The sequence below is a fragment of the Cnephaeus nilssonii genome, assembly GCF_951640355.1.
Source record: "Cnephaeus nilssonii genome assembly, chromosome: 10".
In the NCBI taxonomy this organism is placed as follows: domain Eukaryota; kingdom Metazoa; phylum Chordata; class Mammalia; order Chiroptera; family Vespertilionidae; genus Cnephaeus; species Cnephaeus nilssonii.
Genome location: NC_137081.1, coordinates 16,623,171 through 16,646,053, shown reverse-complemented (window position 1 = coordinate 16,646,053; position 22,883 = coordinate 16,623,171). Strand labels below are relative to the sequence as shown.

Sequence of the window (22,883 nt, the reverse complement as noted above, 5' to 3'; positions counted from 1 at the left end):
AGTTAACCAAGGCAGAAACATTAGTTATCCTTTTTGTCCAGTTAATAATCAGTACCTTAACAACTTTCTTATAGGTCAATACCTTTCCCAGAATTTTCTTATTCCAGAAATAAATCTAACTAAATATTCCCCATAAAACATATTTAATTAATATTTAAAAATCATATAACATTATAAAATCATTGTAAACTATACAAATAAATGCAATTTTTAAATTATATCCTGACATAACTAGGTAATCAAGTTGATAAAAAGAAAATGTAAGATATAATATACATTAAAATTATCCTGTAATTATCAATAAAATACACACTTTCTGGTTGTGGGGTTTGACATTCAACAAAGAATAGTTCTAAGCCAAACATAAAGGAAAAAAACTATTTTCAGAGAAAATGCACACATACATGAATAAACTATCTATCATTAAATACAAAAAAATTATAAATCCTCCTGATCAAAACTGCTAGGAGATGCTGGGTTTTGAATTTAGGATGACAAAAGTATTCAGATTTATGATTGTAGTCTTAATTTGAAATTTTAACATTTAAGATTATACTGGCATTATTATTGCCTCCTTTCTAAATCCTTTCCAAAGTATAAACCAAGCTCTCCATCAGAATATTCCTAAGAAATAAATGTAAACATTGGTAGCAGATTAATATTGTTGAAGAAAGGGATTTGATGAGATTATTATTCAATATAATGTAATCTGATTCTATTTGAATATTTCTAGATAGGAAGTTAGAGATGGATACTGTGTTCCTTCAGTATAAACTATTTGAATTAAAATGTGACTCCTGAAAAATGCAGGCTCTTTCTACAATGTGTGAGCTATTACTTTTCTCTTCACTTTTTTTTTTTTAAGTAGAACTTTCCAAATGTAGACTGAAAAATAACTTTTATTTCTTGGATAGCAGTCAAAATCTCCTTTCTTTGTCACCTAATGAAGAATTATTTCTGTAGAAGAAGAGCATTCCCTAATGTCTCATGAGAAAGCTATTAGTATGAGATTGTCACATTTCTTAGATAGAAACGTAATGCCAAACATTAATGTAGACATTCATTTTCACAATCATTCTTGCATCTTACATCTCCCTTCTGCTTTGATGAAGGTTATATGGGTAGGTTGTGAAAAATAATGAGCTGAGTTTTAGAAGTAGAAAAATTATCTAATTCCTTATTGTTTCTTTATTTTTTCTCACTTGAGAAAATGGAGCCCATCGTCAGTGAAAGGATTGATGATGGAAATACAAGTGATTTTAAATGTGGAAAGCCATGCAGTATTAAAATAAATCTGGAGGATTTTATACATGCAACACAGTATGGCAATTTAGGTGTGCCCAGCAGTCTCACTTTCACAAATACCCCTTTTCTGGTGTCACCTATTCCTTTTGTATTTTATCTCCCTCATTTTTTTTTTAGCTCACTCACAAAAATTTAGCGTGGGATACTGTACAGGAGAGATGATTCTCTCAAGGCTACCATGGGAGAGAGAGTCACTTGCCTTCCCAATATCCTCTTCTTCCTCATTAACACTAGTGCTTGTTTAGATTTTGTTCAAGTAGCAATAGGTCCACCTAAATACTTGCTTCCTCAGCCTCTCTTGCAGAACAGTGGCCACGGGAGATCGTACTGGCCAATGATTACATATTTAATCCCTGAAGAGAGCATCTCTTCCCAAAGAGATAGTTGGAGCCTTACTAGGAGGAAGTATCTTGCTTGTTCTCCTTTCCTCACATGCCTTGACTTTAGACTAACACCTTGAGATGCAGAAGCCCTCTTGTGCCTGGAGAGAATAAAGCCAACACACAGAACAGGTTGTGTGTACAGTAGAGCACCAAACTAAGATCTGCAACTGCCTTCTACGGTTTTCTTATTATTACGTGAGAAAAACCATCCCTTAGCTACTACTAGTTCAGTTTTTGTACTTGTAACTGAATGCTTTATAGACTAATATATGACTTTATCAAGTTGTTATTTTTATTAAGAGGAGAAAATGTGGTAGATATTGAGCAGGAAGATGCTATGTATATTTCTAACCAACTTCTTCAGAAAGTAACAATAGTATTTGCAGAATAATATTAACTTTATTTCTGGATAACTGAAAGAGAATCAATGTATATGATCAACCATTGTTCAGGGAGACAAGTTACCTGATCAAGGCAAGTGTTGTGAAAAAGAGAAACAAGTAAAAATTGGCATTAGTGTATTTTATCCCATGATCATACCATTGTTCCAATGAACCATAGTGTTTTAATTCCATCTTGCATTGTGTTGTTCTCAAGGAATGATTGGCAGTTCTATTGATTCCATCCAAGACAAAGAACATTTTTTTTTAAGATTGGAGCCTTAATTAGTTTTAGCTTCCATTCGGGACTAATTATTTACCCAGTGACTCTAGTCAATGTCACATTGCTTGAAACAATTTTTTGTAAGGGAAATTTGACAACTTGTACCAAAAGTCTTAAAAATGTATGCTTTTATAATGTCATTTGTGGAAATTTATTTTAAAGAACTAATTTGAGATAAACAAGTTAAATGACCAAAAAGAGGGGATTCGTCAAATAAGTATTATTTAATTTATTCTTTGGCATATTGTATTCTCACTAGAAATAATGTAGAATGTTATTTGATTACCAATAACTACTCACCATTTACTATTAAAATTAGCAGTCTATGCAATATTATATGTAATATTACCCCAATTTTAGAAAAAAAAAAAGAACAAGAAAAGAGATAAGTAGCGTCTATGCCAAAATGTTAAGAATGTTTTCTCTCTGAGCATTTGGGTTATGAGTGTTTGTTTGTTTGTTTTTTGTATTTTTTACCTTTTCAATTTCTGCCATTTAATTTATATGACTCAGAAAAAATATGTTTAAAGATATACTGGCTATTAATGAAGTAATTCTAACATTGAAAATATTTTAAGGGTAACTCATTTTTATTGACTACCTTTTCATCAACAAAAGGTTTGACAACAAATTCTGTTTGTTTGTTTTAATACAGAAATCCTAAATGGTGGAGTCTATGTAGACCAGAACAAATTTCTTTGTTACGCAAACACAATTCATTGGCAAGATATTGTTCGGAATCCATGGCCTTCCAACTTGACTCTGGTGTCAACAAATGGTAGCTCAGGATGTGAGTAGCATTACCCTTTTTAATGTCTGAAAATGTTCTTCTGCTTCTTGTGAAAATGAACAGATTCTGTTTATCATGCCATTGATAATATTTTGAATTTTGATTGCATCCATTGAACTGTGCTGTTTTATACAACAGTTCTGTTTTATACATCTTTTACTTGTAATGTACTCTATTTTTTTGGAATGATACTTCCCCTTTACAAATTACTGTTTTCTTAACATGAAGTTTTTCAATAAATCAAAATTATGTTACCATATTTTCAACTTATAAATATGTGCCCCATTGTCCATAAACTGAAGGCTGATGTCTAACGACTGCTTCACCACTGAGATTAAGGTAATGAACAACAATGTGCTTTCCTATTTATTATAAATTTAAAAAATTAAAAACCATTGAACATTTTAAAATTCCTAAGCCTTCATTTACCCCTAAAACCCTCATGACAATCCCAAACACAATAAGTAGAGTGTAAAAATATATGCTTTATATATAAGAAATATATGTCATATTCTGGTTTTAGTCTGCAAACAAACAACCCAATTTACCAATCTTAAAAATGTATTATTTCTACCATAGAGGATTTATCAAATCTGAAGTGTTCAATATAATTAAATTATAAGCAAGTAATATTCAGTCACTGAAACCTTTGAAAATTTTTCTGTCAAGATTCGGTGTCATTTTCATAAAGGAGGCTATGTTGTCCCCGTATTTATTACTGATGTTTGTATGAGAATAGAATCTTTATTAAGTGTTAACCTGGGTTTTATATTTCTCATCTATTATATATTTCCCACCTGAAATCATAACTATCGTCACACAGTTCAACAATTATTTGAAATTGTACTGATTGTGTTATGATGCTTTATAGGAAATCAAACTTCAAGGGACAAGTATTAAGTTTCATTACAGTTCTAAGAATTTAATGGGAAAATATGAATATATTTGATTCAAACTGACAGCTGTGTTTCAATAAATGGCTGGAACTTTTTTTTTAAGTAGAGTAACATAATTTTCTTCTCGCTTTTGAGCAGAAATTTGTATGTAATTTCATCTTTACAGTGTTCAAGTTGCCTACCTCATAAAATTATATGAGAATAAAAGATTGAATCTGTTCACACTAACAAGGCAAATGATGTGTTTCAGAAATGGCTTCCATTTTCAGTCTGCTCAGACTATGGTACATTATGTATAGAAAATGCATAATGGCTTGATAAGAGGAATGGCCCACTGACTGTCTGTCAGCTTGTTAGAGGGACTAGCCTGTAATGCATGAACAAGATCAGACAAGAATAAAGCCCAGGGCAGAAGGCAAAAGGAAGTGTGTCCACCAGCCATATAGAATATGGAAGAAAAAAGGTCTGAGGGGCTTGCTGCACGTTCACAGATGGTATCTCTTTGTGCTGTTCTTTTCAGAGTGAATTTGGATGGTTGTGCCTATAATTAGGCAACTAGAGCTGCATTTTGTTTTGCCTAAAGTAATTGCAAGCACAAAAATTATAAATGCAAAATAGAGTCATAATGAATGGTACTTTGCAAATTAACCACCAATTGCTTATCAAAGTTTTATTCTTTATATACTAGTTCTATTTCCTGACTCATTGTATATAGTGCATTTCACCATAATTGATGATAATGAATTGGTTGATCTTTGAATATTGATCACCTATGTTCTTATCCTTCGTTTCTTCCTTGACTTTCTTCCCATGGGTGATCACAGATACTCCCGTGGTTTTAAATGCAACTTTTACACTGCTGACTCCCAGAGCCACACACCACCAACCACTCAGTCACCTAAGTTTAAAACAGGATAGTCATCATTGACTTCACCTTTTCTTTGGTCTTGGCATCTATTTAATCATTAAATCATGGTAAATTTGCTTATTTCTTTATTTTGCATAGCTCTTATTTCCATTACTCTAGCTCAAGACTTCATCTGTTGCCAGAGTTACTGAAAAACAAGTTCTCTGAATTCTTAATATTTTTGAGACCACGGACCCTGTGGCAGTATAGTGAAACCCATAGTCCCCTTGTCATAATATTTTTTAAATAAATAAAAAAGCACAAAAATAAAGATGTTATATTTTAAATTCATAAAAATTAATACATTTATGAAATATACTACAAAGGATTGCAATAAAATTATATTAAATACATGTATCATCATACTTAAAAAGTAAATATAAGATATAGTAAATGCTTCTTTAGTTGTACATTAAATAAAAAATTCTAATAGTATAATTAATATGTAGTGGAGTTTTGAAGCGGTGATAGGCATAAATACTATTTTTAAAGGACAGTTTCTTTAACAAATAGTGTTGAGAAAACTAGATAGCCACAAGTTCAATGTTAGACTTTTATCTTACATTATATATAAAGATAATTCAAAATAAATTAAAGACCTAAATATAAGACCCCAAACTATAAGACTTCCAGAAGAAAACATGGATGAAAAGCTCATGACATTGGATTTGCCAATGATTACAGTAGATGACATTAAAAGCCTAGGCAACAAAAGCAAAAATAGAAAAATGGGTCTACATGCAACTTAAAACTATGTTCATCAAGGGATACAATCAAAGAGTAAAAATACAACTTACAAAATGGGAGGGAGATATTTATAAATCATATATCTGATAAGGACTTAATATCCTACAACTCAACAATAACAACAAAATAACCTGATGCAAGAACTGGCAATAGATCACAATAGACATTTATCCAAAGATGATATACAAATAGCAATAAGCATACAAAAAGATAGTCAACATCACTAGTTATTAGAGAAATGCAATGAACATCATGAAATATTACTTCACACCTATTAGAATGACTGTTATCAAAATACTAGGAAAATAGTAAGTTTTGGTGAAGATGTGGAGAAATTTACACATCTGTGCAGTTTTGATGAAATTGCTAAATAGTGCAATTGCTATGGAAAATGGTATGGTGGTTCTTCAAAATTTTAAAATAGAACTACCATATCATCCACCAATCCCATTTCTTATTATATATCCAAAAAATTTGAAAGCGGGGCCTCAAAGAGATATTTACACATCTATATGCATAGTAGCTTTATTCACAACTAGAGGCCCATTGCACGAATTCATACACCAGTGGGGTCCCTCAGCCTGGCCTGTGGGATCTGACCTAAACCAGCTCTCTGACATCCCTTGAGGAGTCCTGGATTGTGAGAGGGCACAGGCCAGGCTGAGATGCACCACTAATTCTGAATTGCTTTCTAAAACCCAAACCAGCTAATGATAGACATGAAGTGTATGGGAATTGGCAAATACATAAAAGAGCATTAAGTTCACAAATATAATTCTAGGAGTAATTATTTGTTTAAACCAGATGGTCTGTCTGAGTTAAATCAATTAGGAAAACTTGAAACTACATTTTTCTTTTAATGACTCATATATCTTAATAATTGCTCACTCTTTACTAATATTGCATATTGTATCCCACATAGATAACTTTCTTGAACTAGAAAATAATAGAGTAGAATTAAAACTGATATTTTTACCAACATTGTTACTTCTTCAACATTAAAATCCTATATAATAAAGAGGTAATATGCAAATTGACCCTAACAAGATGGCCACCCCCACATTGTCATAAGATGGCTGCCCCCACATTGTCACAATATGGCTGGCAGGGAAGGGCAGTTGGAAGTGACCAGGCCTGCAGGGGAGGGCAGTTGGGGGCGATCGGGCTGGCAGAGGAGCAGTTAGGTGTCAATCAGGCCAGCAGGGGAGCAGTTAGGGGGTGAACAGGCTGGCAGGCAGAGTGGGTAGGGGCAATCAGGCAGGCAGGCAGGTGAGTGGTTAGGAGCCAGCAGTCCCAATTGTCTGCTGTAGGATTGGGTCTAAACTAACAGCTGGTCATCCCTCGAGGGGTCTCAGATTGGAGAGGGTTCAGGCTGGGCTGAGGGACATCAACCCTCCCCCCAGTGCACAAATTTTGTGCACCTGGCCTCTAGTATTTACATAAAATAGAAGCACTCTTCTAAGTTAGAACTTTTGTAGAAGAGTTAAAAAAAAAGTAGCAGGAAAATTTGCCCACAATGCATTTCAATACAGCTTCAATTTATGTGTATTATACACTGATTAGACAGATTATTATGATCTCTGAATGCATAATAATCTGGCCACTCAGTGTATATCCTGTATAATAAAAGTCTAATATGCAAATTGTACCCTCAACCAGCAGGCAGGCTGGCCAACTGCCCATGTACCCTCCCACTGGCCAGGCTGGCCAGACCCCACCCATGCATGAATTCATGCACCGGGCCTTTAATACACACACACACACACACACACACACACACACACACTAGAGGCCCGGTGCACAAAATTCGTGCAGGGGGTGTGTGTCCCTCAGCCCAGCCTGCACCCTCTCCAATCTGGGACCTCTTGAGAGATATCCGACTGCCCGTTCAGGCCCGATCCCAGTAGGATCGGGCCTAAACGGGCAGTCGGACATCCCTCTCACAATTCAGGACTGCTGGCTCCCAACTGCTCGCCTGCCTGCCTTCCTGATTGCCCCTAACCGCTTCTGCCTGCCAGCCTGATCACCCCCTAACTACTTCCCTGCCAGCCTGATTGATGCCTAACTGCTCCCCTGCCAGCCTGATTGCCCCCAACTGCCCTTCCCTGAAGGCCCGGTCACCCCTAACTTCCCTCCTCTGCTGGCCTGGTCACCCCTAACTCCCCTCCCCTGCAGGCTTGATTGCCCACAACTGCCCTCCCTTGCCGGCCTGGTCCCTCCCAACTGCCCTCCCCTTCTGGCCTGATCGCTCACAACTGCCCTACCCTGCTGGCCTGATCCCTCCCAACTGCCCTCCCCTGCTGGCCATCTTGTGTCCACATGGGGGCAGCCATCTTGTGTGTTTGAGTGATGGTCAATTTGCATATTACTCTTTTATTAGATAGGTTAGAGGCCTGGTGCATGGGTGGGGGCCAGCTGGTTTGCCCTGAAGGGTATCCTGGATCAAGGTGGGGGTTCCCTTAGGGCGTGGGGCAGCCTAGGCAAGGGGCCTGTGGTGGTTTGCAGGCCAGCCACACCCCCCGGCGACCCAAGAGGAGGCTCAGGTATCTGGGATTTATTTATCTTCTATAATTGAAACTTTGTAGCCTGGAGCGGAGGCCCGGGCAGGCCAGGAACTTGGCTTCCTCGATTGCCAGGGAAACCCAAGCCTTCTGCTCCCTCCATGGCCACAAATATTTTTGTTGGGATTTATTTATCTTCTATAATTGAAACTTTGTAGCCTTGAGTTGAGTCCAGGGCCCACCAGAGTGTGCAGGGAAGCTTGGCTTCCTCCATTGCTGGGGAAACCCAAGCCTCTTGCTCGCTCCATGGCCACAGCCATCTTGGTTGGGTTAATTTGCATACTCACTCCTACTTGGCTGGTGCGCGTGGCTTGTGGGTGTAGCAGAGGTACAGTCAATTTGCATATTACTCTTTTATTAGATAGGCTATATTGAGTGGCCAGATTATTATGCGTTCAGAGATCATAATCTGGCCACTCAGTGTATATGCAGATATCCAGTCCCACATAAATTGAGAACATAGTCAAATCATGCATATTCTTCTCTAAAGATTTTTACATGAGAGCTTAAATCAAATCAAAAGAAAAAAATCTATATTAGAAGAATAAATGAATTCTTATCAATTCAAAGAATAGCTCTTAGAACAGACCTATTAAATTGAAGTAGATTCTTTATGAACCTCAATAATAAAACAAAAACAAATGAACTAAAGATCACATAGGGCCCGGCCAACGTGACCTCCTATGAACCAGGAGGTCGCGGTTCAATTTCCAGTCAGGGCACATGCGCAGGTTTTGGGCTCAATCCCCAGTGTGCGGCTGCAAGAGTCATCCAATTTATGATTCTCTCTTATCATTGATGTTTCTATCTCTCTCTTTCTCTCCGTTCCTCTCTGAAATCAATAAAAAAATATATATTTTTTAAAAGATCATGTGGGAATTCAGTTATAATTATTCTAAACAAAATATCCTATATAATAAAGAGGTAATATGCTAATTAGACCAGACAGCAGAATGACCTTCCAGAAAGACCTTCTGGAACGACCAGTGGGTGGCGGGGGGTGGTGGGAAGGGCCAGTGCTAAGGAGCAGCAAGCTTGGCTTCTGGTTAAGCTGCACTCCCCTCTCCCCCGATGCTCAGCCAGAAGCCAGGCTCACAGCTGGCGAGTGCAGTTGCAGTGGTGGGAGCCTCTTCCACCTCCACGGCAGGTGGGTGGTAAGGAGCAAAGGGTCCTGGACTGCAAGAGCCCCGGACTGCGAGAGGGATTTCTGAGTGCCGGCTTAGGCCTGATCCGTTGGCAGGTAGACATCCCTTGAGGGCTTCCAGACTGTGAGAGGGCGCAGGCCGGTCTAAGGGACACCTTTCCAGTGCACAAATTTTGTGCACCTGGTCTCTAGTTAGCAAATAAAACTAATAGAATCTAGGATGTATTTCAAGTGTAGCTCTGCTGTCTTTTTTTTTTTTTTAAATTCTCACCTGAGGGAGGAGGCAGAGAGAGAGAGAGAGAGAGAGAAAATAGATTAACTTGGATGTGAGAGAGACACAACTATTGATTGCTTCCCACAGTAATCACCACCAACAGGAGCCAGGGGTTGAACCTGCAACGGAGGTACATGCCCTTGACCAATAATGGAACCTACGACCCTTCAGTCCACAGGCTGACACTCTAACCAGAGTCAAATGGGCCACAGCTCTGCTGTCGTTTTAATGTTCTTAATGAGAGAGTAAGAACTCAACCTGACTGATATATGAGAGTCTGTGAGACGGAATCATAAGAAGAGGATTTCCATAAAATTCAGGCGAGGATATCCCTCTGCTCATTTCCAAACTTTGGAGCACCAACTCCTTTATTGTTCCTGGGCTCTTTACCTCTTCTCCAGGTAAAGGCTCATTTCATCTTCTGTTTCTGAATTAGTGGAATCAATTTGTTTCCTAAGGAAGTGCCCCTTGCAGGCATGGCATATATTGTGACCTCCTTAGAGAAGTTTTAATAGTGCTTTTCCCAAAGCACGGTTTCTTCAGTCTCAAATGATACCTCATGTCAGCGGTGTGCTGGTATAATAGCACTCTTCAAAACTAGGGGTAAACACCCTAATTTGTAGAGCTTTCTTATTTCCATGGTTTAACCATTCCTATCATTGTCCCTTTTTAGAAACTAATGTGGATTTTGGAAGATATGCCTGGTTTGCTTGCCATTATATAGTATTTCCACCATACAGATTCAAGAGATGTAAATATACTCAGTTGTAGAGATAATATAGTAAAAGAATCAGAAAATGATGAATTTTAAGTATATATTTGCTTTGTTTAAATAAAATGTAATTAGTTATTATATAATTTAATATTTTATAACAGCTGTACTTAACAACCAGCTCTCAAAATTTAGAATATCTGATGGTAGTCTGTGTACTCTGCTGTCATGGGGAGGTAATGCAGGGCTAAGCCCTGTCCAGTGTTTATCATTTACCTCTGTAATGATGCAAAGACAAAATTAAGCCTACCCATCATGCATGATATGAACAGACCGTGGACCTTAGTCTCCTGTGGAGCAAATGTTGAATAAGACACAACACACACACACACACACACACACACACACACACACACACACGGGCAAACAACTTAGGAAAAAATAACCTCTTTAGGAACAGGGAAGCTTAACTAAAAATTTACAGCCATAAAATATCTGACTCTACAGTCATATTCTGTTAACATTTTTCATTTGAAATATTAAACAGTATACTGAGCTTCTGCATTCATGTGACTTCTTGCACACACGATTTCTGCAAGAATAATGGCTAGACATTACTTCTATTTGAATAAAAATCTTACAGAAATGTTCCCTCTCCGAGTAAACTGAGTTTCTGCCCCAAATATATAAACTCCTCTGTACCCCACATGCATGCTGCTCTAGCTCTTAAAATTTTCTACCTTCAAATAAATCACCATGACCATGGCCTGTTAGAAGGAAAATTATTTTTATGTAAAGTGACAGCAGAGGTGTTGTGTATTATGGTCTAACATTATGAAAGGACAAGGTTATTTATGTCCAGAGATAAGTAGATTGATGGTTTCCAAACTTAGACATGCATTAGAATCTCCTCCTCAAGTTTCTCCCTGAGTGATTTTGGCTTAAGGATGGGAATCTACTTATCACCAAGTTTTCCAATTGATTCTAATGACAGGTATAAGTAGCATTGACCTGGTGTAGGATTTCTATGCTCTTAAAATGATTAGCAAAGCTTATTATGGTGAATATATTTCAGACCTGCTCCTGACTCAAAACGGCATAGAAAATATGGGCTTGCTGCAAATGAGCCAAATACCAACTACATGAATCCCCTCTTAGAGAGGATTGTTGTATGAAACTTCTGTTACTGTTGTTATATGAAACTTCTGTTACGACTTTCAGCATAGCAATAACAGTGCTTTAAGTGCCCGTGACCTTCTGGGCCTGGTGTATCACATGCATTTAAAGAACCCCACTTCCAAATCTTATAGAAGTTCTGTAAGATAGGTATTCAGAATCCCTTTTGTGGTGGCTGAGACCCTTGACAACTTTCAATTTTTAGTAATAAGGACTTGCTGTCTTCCAGTGAATGGTTGAAAAGATGAAAAGTTCCTGAAATTGAAGATCTCTGAGATTCAAATTATCCAGTGGGGGGCAGCCTTCAGATTTTATTGTCTCCTGGAAATTTTTAATTAAAAGTAAATTTTAGCCTTTCACTATTGATTGAAAAAGAATATCATTACTTAACTAAAAGTCACTGTTATTATGAAAAAGGCTTTTACATTGTTCAGACAGGATGAATAAAGGTGAAGCAATCAGAATTAACAAGTTTTGTTTTTGTTTTGTTTTTTAACTAGTAACTGCTAACATTTCTTGATATAGTGGGTTTTATAAATTGGAGTTTTTTGGAATTGAATGACATTTATCTTATTGGAAGGAAAAAGTATTAAGAACTACACACTCTGTTTAAATTTTATGACAACCAAGAAAAATCTAATCAAAGTAATTTAATAAAGGATAAATCATTCCAAAGTTTATGGAGTGATGGATGAATAAGCAAAATGTGGTTATTTACATACAATGGGATATTATTTTGCCTTAAAAAAGCAAATTCTGTCATATGCTACAACATGAGTGAACCTTGAGGACATTATGCCAAGTGAAGTTAGCCAGTTATAAAAATGACTAGAGGCCCAGTGCATGAAATTCGTGCATGGGCGGGGGGGGGGGGGGTTCCCTCAGCCCAGCCTGCACCCTCTCCAATCTGGGACCCCTGGAAGGATGTCCGACTGCCCGTTTAGGCCTGATCCAGATAGGCAGTCGGACATCCCTCTTACAATTCAGGACTGCTGACTCCCAACTGCTCACCTGCCTGCCTTCCTGATTGCCCCTAACCGCTTCTGCCTGCCAGCATGGTAACCCCCTGCCAGCCTGATTGATGCCTAACTGCTCCCCTGCCAGCCTGATTGCCCCTAACTGCCCTCCCCTATAGGCCTGGTCACCCCTAACTGCCCTCCCCTGAAGGCCTGGTCCACTGCAACTGCTCTCCCCTGCAGGCCTGGGTTTCCCCCAACTGCCCTTCCCTGCAGTCCCAGTCGCCTTCAACTTCCCTCCTCTGCCGGCCTAGTCACCCCTAACTGCTCTCCTCTGCAGGCTTGATCATCCCCAACTGCCCTCCCTTGCAGGCCTGCTCCCTCCCAACTGCCCTCCCCTGCTGGCCATCTTGTGGCAGCCATCTTATGTCCACATGGGGGCAGCCATCTTTGACCACATGGGGGCAGCCATCTTGTGTGTTGGAGTAATGGTCAATTTGCATATTACTCTTTTATTAGATAGGATGAATACTGTCTGATTTCACTTACATACAATACTAAGACTAGCCCAAATTATAAAGACAGAAAATATTCTGTTGCTTGTGAGGGACTGGGGCAGATAATGATGGGAATGATTCAGTGTATTATTTCATTTATGTAAGGTGAAAAGACTCATGGCCATATATGTTGCACAACAATGTGAATGCATTTAATGCCACTGAAATGGTTGAGATGGTGAATTTTATGTGTATTTATTCACAATAATTTTAAAAAAATATAAATCAAGGATTATTAGTAGGACACATCTGGTAATCTGGTACATTTTAATTCCTTTTTTATAATTGAAAAATGTACCCCTATATAACGTTTTAAAACATCCTGCTATATGAGAATTTGCAAATAATTCTAAGCCTGAAGGAATTAGGTATAGGGGTTGAAATGCTACATTGATAAAAAAACTGACTTAAATTTTTAGAAAGATACTCATCAGAACAACAAAAAAATTATATTGATCAGTAACAAATGCCTTAAACAAAGAGTTTCACAAAGATTTTCATAGTTGATTTTTAAAAACATAAAACCCTAATTGTGTAGTTGGCATTTAAAGCAACTGTAAAATTGAATGAAAATTACACTGAATCCATTCAGCATTACCCAGCTTCTATTTCTCTCTGATCTGTTTACTCTGTAATGGGTTCAGAGTGATTATGTCTGTGCCTGGATCCTGTTTTGCAACCATCATTCAGTCATTTCATTACTGCTCATATATCTATTCCCATTCACTAATGAAAGTGGTTTCATGGAACTCAGTTGCACAATTCAGTAGAATTTAAAGAGCTTACTATTTTCCTTTTCTTCTCTAATTTCTCATCACTTAGAGAAAGCTTTGAAGTAAAAGGAAGATGTTTACAAGTAACTGAAAATTGTGCATTTAAGTTCCTCTTTTCATAACATTTACCAAGATGAAGTTATACATGTGCTGTCCGTCTTCTATTGGTATCCTCTCACTAAGCCACTTTTATTTCAAAGTTTGGAGCAGAAGTAGAGGAGAGATTGCTAGTTACACTGGAGGGTTGGGGCAGGAGGGGCTGGCATCTCTCCAGGGAGCTGGAGAAAAATGAATAAGGAGATCAAGCTGCTAACCCACTTAACAATCTTTCAAGCCTAGATTGTTGCAAGCAGCCCTATGCAACTTTTATTTAATTCTTTGCTGCCTGGCAAGAACAAATTATGTTCTATTTAGAGGTGATTCTTTTGGCAATTGTAGGTGCTCTTTCTAAGCAGGGAAGAAAAAAATGGGATGGAAATTATGCAGTGACATTTCTTTTAAAGTTCTCCTTTAAGAATAAGTACGAGAAATATATAAAAGGAGGGAGGGAGCCTGATTTGAAAATGTGCAAAGGCAAAGTCATCTCAAAATTAGGTGTCTTGATCAGCCACTTTTGTTCTCCTACTTCCTCACGCTTTATTAAACAAAGATTTTGATCTGGGTAGTTTCTTTAAAAAATATTTTCCATAGAATCAATTCAAACTCTGTACTCAAGAAGTAGAATACAAAATTAAACTAGTTAACTGTATGCCACAGTTGCTACTTTGTTAATAGTTAGCTCTTGCTAATTACCATATGCCAGTGTGTTTTTCAAAGTAAAACAATTTGCTTTATAGGAAAACTACAATGATAAAACTATAAAACTTTTTTAAAGCAATGGAATGTTGGGTAACCATCACGTCTTCATTTCTAAATTGCATTATGTTTTATAATTTCATACATCAAATATTTTAATGAAAATATTTGCTGTGTATTTATAGCGGAATAAGTAAGTGTCCGGGGCTTCTTGTATAGTTGACAGATACCTGCCTGGTTTGAGTTTGTAGGAAATGTAAATAAATATTGTACAGTTTCATAAGACTCCCTATGAAATCATACATGATTTCTGTTAATCCATACTGTGGGCACAGGCATTTTATCTGAGGGGGGAAAAACCCAAAATATTGTTTCATCAATAGTAAATTCATTTAGAGTAAGCATGTAATACATGGTACTTTAAAACTATTTAAATGGATAATCATAAAGAAAGAAAAATTACATCATTGTTCTTCTCTCCTCTTCTTTTGCTCCCTACTAACACCTTTTACCTAGCCCTGTTCTAGGGTATCCCATCTCCCCCACCGAATCTCCATCCTTTTGGTACAATTATTCTTCTACCACTTGGCCTTAAAGAGTAGCCTAAAGACTGAGCTCAAGCTCTAGGCTTCTATAAGAATTTCAATCTTGACTCCAGGAATTTCTAACTTAATTATTTAGCCCCTTTATTCTTCATTTTCTCACACTGAACTGAAATGGGATAATGAATGAAAAGTCTTAAAACAGTGTCTTCCACATTAAGTGTACATAAATATTAGGTGTCATTTCTAGTGGTTGTAGTTGGAGATCTGCTCCTCCTAGAGAGACACCTGGTATCTTACAACCTATGCTAAAGCTGGATTGTAATCAGCCTTCTCTTAGTGTCCCATCATAATATTTTTTGTTGTTAATTCTTGCCCGATAATATTTTTAAATATATTTTTATTGATTTCAGAGAGAAAGGGAGGGGGATAGAAACATCAATGAGAGAAAATCATCAATTGGCTGCCTCCTGCATGCTTGCCACTATGAATCTAGCCTGAAACCCAAGCATGTGCACTGACGGGTAATGGAACCGTGACCTTCTTGGTTTATAGGTCAACACTCAACCACTGAGAGATCAACCAAAGGACTTGTATGCATGCATATAAGCACAACCAATGGACACAAGACACTGAGGGGGTGGTATGAAGGGCATGTGACAGGGGGTAGGGGAGGCTGGGGAAGGTCATGGGGAAAAAAAGGAGATATATGTAATACTTTAAACAACAAAATAAAATTAAAACAAACAAACAAAAAAACCACTGAGCCAGGCTGGAAGGGCTGGAGGATATTTTTCCACCGATTTTTAGAAGGGAGTGAGGGAAAGGGAGAGAGGGAGAGAAACATCTATGTGAGAGAGAAACATCAATTGGTTGCCTCCCTGCCAGAGATTGAACCTACAACCCAGGTATGTGCCCTTGACTGGGAATCGAACCTGCGGCACTTCAGTGCACAGGTGGATGTTCTCACCACTAAGTCACAGTGACCAGGGCCATCCCATCATAATTTAAACCTAATGCACCTATAATTTTGTGGGAATGGGAAGTTGGGTGGGGAAGAGCATTTTTAAAGCTCTTGACATACACATATGGAGGCCTCCACTGTGCCCTTTGAAGTCATCTTCTAAACGTTGTATATTCATCACATACAAATCAAAGATCTTGGCAAGTGACCTAAAATCATATTTTTAACTCCATGACAGTCATTCCTTAGGTGACTTTGAATGTGTCTGGATCATTGATCTCATGCAACATTCTTGCCTAATGGTTTTTTTTGAACTCTTAAAATCATTGCACTTGCTCAGTATTTATACTTATCCTATGAGAACCAGGCCAATTGTGATATAGTTAAAGTTTGTCTCTCTAGTGATGTTAATAATCTGTTTTCTGTGCTCTGCCCTCCTTTGTCCCACATGACTTTCTATATTCTTATATATATTAATGTAAATTCGATACTTGCTTATGTATTGATTAAGAGTATTGAGTAAGGAACCAATATTTCTGGACTCCAATTTCCACACTACCTCAGATCTATCACTTACTGTGAGAGCTTGGACATATTATTAAACTTCCCTGGCCTCAGTTTTCTCATCTGTAGTATTATTTTTCTCCTAAGGTTGTCACAGGAAATAAATCACCTAGAACAATGCATGCTGTGTGATAAAATAACATTACATATAAGCTATGGCTAAATATTTAATGTGCTAGTTGATAGGGACTTTGATTCTATCTGGAGGATTTGCATTTCAGATGGTTACAATACCAATATTTTTTTTTCAGAAATCAGTTCCCTAAGGCAGAATGATAGGTAATAGGGTTGATATTTAGGCCTAAATCATATTGTGATGGAATACAACCAGTGTATATGCAGTGGTTTGCAAGTAATTTATATATATACTAGTGGCTCGGTGCACGAAATTCGTGCACATTAAAAGGGAATTAATTAGAGGAAACATTTTAATATTGCTATTTGCCCTTTCTCTATAATAGAAGTGTCAGAGATTAAAGAAAATTAGTAAAATATATATGAAATTCTTCCTCCTGTCAGAGTCTGGGGTGCGCTGTGGGACCCAAAGTCAAGTCCCCACCCACCAGGGCGCACCTCAAAATCGCGTGAGACCCAGACCCGGCCAGCCCCGGCCCGCCCCCAGGGGGCACAGATTCAGGTCCCCTGGCCTGGTGCTGGGTCAGGGGTGCAGCCTCAGGTCCCCCGTCAAGCATTGCCAGGCAGGGGGTGCGGCCTGAGGTCCCCTATTAAGCCCTGCTGGGTGGGCGGGGGGTGCAGCCTCATGTCCCCCACCTCGGCCTGGCACCATGCAGCCTCAGGTCCCTGCTGATCGCTTGTTATGGGAACCCTGCCTCCCCTGTGGGCGCAGCCATCTAGTGTTACAGGAACCCAGCCTCCACTGTGTGCACCGCCATCTTGTGACAGTGTTATGGCGCGAGGGTCAATTTGCATATTACCTCTTTATTATATAGGATTTTTTGTAAATAACTCAGTTTCCACATCTGTCTACTAGTACATCAACAAGAAACTCCATTGAAATGCCTGTTGATGGAATCCTATTTTTAAAATAAATTATAAATCCATTATTCTTGAATTTTCATTTTTGTGTATGAACTTCAAAGGCAAATTAATGAAAACATTTTACACCAAGACATTTTAGGCTCATTACTACCTGTAATGCCTTTTGGGTCACTTTCTTATAACCTCCATCAATTTTAAAATCACATTTCATTCTTTAGGCTTACGGTGGCTTTTAGAAATGTGCCTGTTTGCTAATGTGGCAGTTTTTATTTTAAGTGTGAGGACTCAGAGGGGTGAATATATATCTACCCATATAGTTAAGTCCCTTTGACAGCTGAAAGAATTGTAGGAACACAAGTTGAGACTTCTGGCTGCTATACCTCAGAGGAGTTTGTTTAATATAGTGCCATGCAGCTACATGATCTTTTCCAATTTGTTTCCCATTTTTCTTTGTTATCTGTCTCAGTGATGTCTCTTCTTCCTAACTGACTGCTACAGGCTAGCAATCTATAACAGAAAAAGCATTCTCAATCTCAGATAAAATTTAAAAAAAGAGGCTGCAAGAATAATGGTTCCAGCTATAATTATAAAGTCCCAAACTACAGACATGATAAGACCCTTCATTATTTACTCATGGTGGAAGAAGCTGGGTTAGCACTCTAGCGTGAAGATATTGGCCTCTTACTAAAGGAAATGTTGAGTTAGTCAATCTGTGAAGCCTGCTGTGCTTTGAGTACTGCTAGAATCTTTCCTTAAGGAGCTTGTCATAATTTCACCCATTTCCGTTTTCCCATGACAATACCCACTTCTTATTAATTCCTAGAGGAGATAGATCTATTCTTAGAGCTGTCAAGTAGAAGACAGATGAAAACAGAGACTGCTCATGGAGGCTATGCCACACCCAGATGATGGGAACTTCTTTATGGTGAAAGAGTCCAGGACGTTGCTTCTCAAGTAGTATCTACTCTGACAGGATAAAAAGGACAAATATGGGAATGTTCACGGTTTTCCTTTCCCTCCTGCTCAAACATTCTGTGTCTGCAAGCCTGATCTTTCCAGCCCACTAGACCAAAATGTTTCTCACTCCTCCACACACCACACCACACCACACACCACACACACACACACACACACACACACACACACACACACACACACAGTCTTCCTAGAGTATCACGTTGCACACTCAGGATATATAATAAAACATGGACAGAGAATTATTTGACCATAAAGCTGTATGGAATAAAGTATTTAAGGAGGATGGCTAAGTTGACCAATGACCTAATGATTCAGTGGGGGAGGATGGAAGAGTGAAAGCTTTGTGAATGGAGAAGACACAAAAAGAGAGAGATCTTGGGGGTGGGGTTGTGGGGAATGAAAGACTCAGAAAGTGAGAGTCATGTGAGAAAAGTGAGAAATGACTTAGAACTCTGGCCAATGCTTTGGATCCAATGAATGGTATTTGAGAGGAGTAAGTTTTCATGGTTTTTGTTTTTGTTTTTAGTAAAGTTCTTTTGGTTGAATTTTGGTTGTTGAACCATGCTTCCTGAGTATGACACCACTCACAAACTGAACATGTGGGTGGTTGCAGTTCCTCAGGGATCCATTTGCACCTCTAATTATCAAGCCCACAGATGAGGATCATGGAGCAGGAGAGATCCCAGCATCAATGACATCTAATCCTCTGCAGTTATCCAAAGATTAGTTCCACCCTTGGGTTCTTCTCTCTGTTTCTGACACATACTTTGAAATATTATCTGCACCCGTTCCCTCCTCCCATGACCACTAGCCTGAAATATACAAGAGTGTGGTATCCTAGGAGCAGAGTGAGATGTCACTGTGCTTGGATTGTTAGTAACATTTCTGCTGAGGCTATGGCGTCTCAAACGTTGCCAAGGCATGCAGAGACCTCTGAAACCCACTTGTCCCTGTCTGCCAAGCCTGTCAAAGTGCCTACGGTGTCAAACACACCCCTTTCCTATTGCCTGATGGTGGTACCTACTGAAAATGTCAACTCTATTTGCATAAACACTTCTGTCTCAGATTACTTGATTTGTCTGCCACATCTCTTTCTCTGACTCTTTGTCCCTCTTTGTTGTTCTCTAGTATTTTTATATACAATGTTATGAGGGAGGGAGAAGGGAATTAACAGTAATTGAGGCTTATTACATGCCAGGCACTTTACTACACATGCTATTTCACTTAGTTACTTCTGACACATACAGGAAGCATTATCATGTATATTTTAATAATGAGGAAAGTCAGCTCTAAGGTAAAGTTCCTTGCCTAAGCTCCCACCAACTAAAATAGTGGAAACTGAATACAGATTAAAATGATTTCAAAGGTTGTGTTTTCTGAATTTTACCAGCACTTTAATGAATACTTAGACCAATAAATGGCAATATTATAAATTGCTTACATACTCAATAGTATTTTCAAATATTTCATTTTCCCTAAACTAGGGCTGTAATTTCCTACAATAATTAAAAATGCCAATTTACTAAAATGTGTTTCTATTGAATTGACATTTATTTTAGCCCCATTACTGCTGAACCTTAATAAGCAAGTAATAGAATCAAAGTAAATGCCACTTAGAAACAAACAAAAAAGGACAAAAAATGTTGACAAGCAAATATGCTATGTAAAAAAGAGCTACTATGATACAATGGAACAAGTCTCTAGTTCCACTTTAAGGATGTTTCTGTTTTCTTACCTATAAAATGAGACAAATAATAGTATTTATGCTGTGATTTATTATGTAAATTAAATGAGATACTATGTGTAAGACACTTGGTCTACTAGTTAGAATGTAGAAAGCACTCAATAAACTATAGATGATGTAGTGAGGCCAACGATGTTGATGATTCCTAGAGTGGATTATGGAGCATTGTGTGAACTTCCATGTATGAGACAAACACTGAAATACAAAACAAAAAACAGAATCAGCCATTACCAGAGTAAGCATTGAAATTCTGATTCATCTCCTGCAAAACAGACTCTGTGTATTTGTGTGTGTGCGTGTTGAGATGCACATGAAATACTGATTTAAAATCACAATTGCAGAAACTTACATTGATCCTATTAAATTTCATAGGATTACTTTTGGCTCATTACTTCATCTACCAATTGCTTTTTAATTCTGAATAGTTATTCAAGTATGAGCAATTGCTACCCCTTCTAGATCTGTGTCTTTTGCAAATCTTGTACCCGTATTTCAATGTTTTTGATCCAACTTAGTAATTCAAAGGCCAAATATGATAGATAGGGATGGGGGCCTTTGGCACACTGCTAGATCCAGAGCACCAGACTAGGCCAGAACTGACATCAGTTCTTCTATCAATGTTCTGATACATGTGCCTGTCACCTAGCAATCCACACGCCTGTTCCAGATCCCATTATTGTTTAGCAGAAGGGTATAAAAAGGACATGATGAACTTATTTCTGCTATCCAAATCATTTCTCCAAGAGCTACAAATCTTCAGAAAAATAGGATGTAAAATTAGTGATATTTATTTAATATGTATTTCCATTTAAAAATATGTATTTATTTCCTACATGTACCAGCAAAATATTCCATAACACAAAGTGGTTAAATGAAATATTGTATGTCTGTATGATGGAAGGTAAATCCTCCAAGAAATAAAAACTCACCACAAACTCATATTTATTTAAAACGGACCAAGGAGACATTCAAGCCCCGTTGAAATGTATACCCCTTTTCAAATCTTTCCTGTCCATTTTATCCATACAGATAGCAAATATAATTATTATCAAAACTATTTGCCATTTTTTTTCTGTCTGTTTGATGCATCTTAAAGGCTCCTGGAAGACAGAGAACTAACTTTTCACCTTTTTAGCCTCTGGCCAAGATAGGGACTGGTGTTGTGTAGACTTTCCATAAATGTTGGTCTTCCCTCTTTTGAATTATACCGTCATAATAAAGTATTATTCTCTCATTCATTCCCCAGTAAAGGTAGTTTTAAGAGGTCAAGCTTGCCATAATTTAAAAGGACTGAAGGAAGAATCCAGAGATGTGACTGCATTGTCTTTAGCTAGAGGCAGTTGGAGGCTATAATCTTTTATGGTGGCCAGTGACTTCATGTTTTGTAACTCTTCAACTGTCCTGGCATATTACTTGCAGAAAGCAATCCAGAGGTACAATTAAATCCCATCTCTGCTGTCAGTTCCACAAACAAGCCAAACTTCTAGCGTGGATTTATGACTCTTATAAATATCAAAGTGGCTCAGGGACTCCAGTCCCTAAAAAAAGAATGCAAAGGCTACATTTTTAGTAACATCTGCTGGACAAGCATAAAAGATGACTTTAGTCATATTGCTAACTTCTACGATGAATAATGCACTGTCAAAGCAGAGCTGATTGGCTGTGAATTAAAATAATGCTGCTGTGCAATAAACAGCACTTATTTTAAAAGATTTCAATGGTTGCTAAAGTTGCAGAAATATTTGTTTATAACTTTTATTTTATATTTTACCTCTCTGATTGAGCCAGAATGACAGGAGATGGAAATGTTAATTAATTTAAATGTTTGCTATCACTAACAACTGTATTGAACAGTCAGATTCTTATTTTTAATCGGCATATTTTCTCACATAGTTTTAAAATAATTATTGCAATAAACAATAGAAAATAATTTGATTTGGACTTGGAAGTAGGCAGATTTGTATAGCACTGGCAAAGTGTTAGTGCCCCAAAGCATCTCTCCTATTTACAGAGGCTAATCCCTCTTTTTGCTGTCCTCAAATTAAACATGCACTACTGGAGTCTGGCCAGTGCGGCTCAGTGGTTGAGCATGGACCTATGAACCAGGAGGTCATGATTCAACTCCCGGTCAGGGCACTGGAGGCACCTGATCAATGATTCTCTCCTATCATTGATGTTTCTCTCTCTCCCTCTCCCTTTCTCTCTGAAATCAATAAAAAATATTTTTTTAAAAAATATACTACTGGAGAGTAGTTTATAAAAATGATTCACATTAAAATGTTAGTGGTGTATGTGATTTATTTCTCTCATGAAATCAGGCCTCCTGAAGCACTGTGTATCTGAGAATAGAGGACAAGTTCTCCATAAGATATCCAGCAATAGTGAAAGTATTTCTCTTTTTGTTAGGAGACCCACAAGGGATGCTCCAGAGGTTGTACTTTCCTCTCCACTGA

General features: G+C 37.9%; 1 protein-coding gene across 3 annotated transcripts in view; it reads left to right on the top strand.

The window, feature by feature from the left end:
- ERBB4 (erb-b2 receptor tyrosine kinase 4) overlaps nt 1-22,883 on the top strand; it is a 932,247-nt gene that overhangs the window by 619,854 nt on the left and 289,510 nt on the right. For all 3 annotated transcript variants that reach the window (XM_079783180.1, XM_079783179.1, XM_079783181.1), the window contains exon 4: nt 3,007-3,141. In XM_079783180.1, the coding sequence (XP_079639306.1) occupies nt 3,007-3,141 (135 nt within the window). The remainder of the gene's footprint in view (nt 1-3,006; nt 3,142-22,883) is intronic.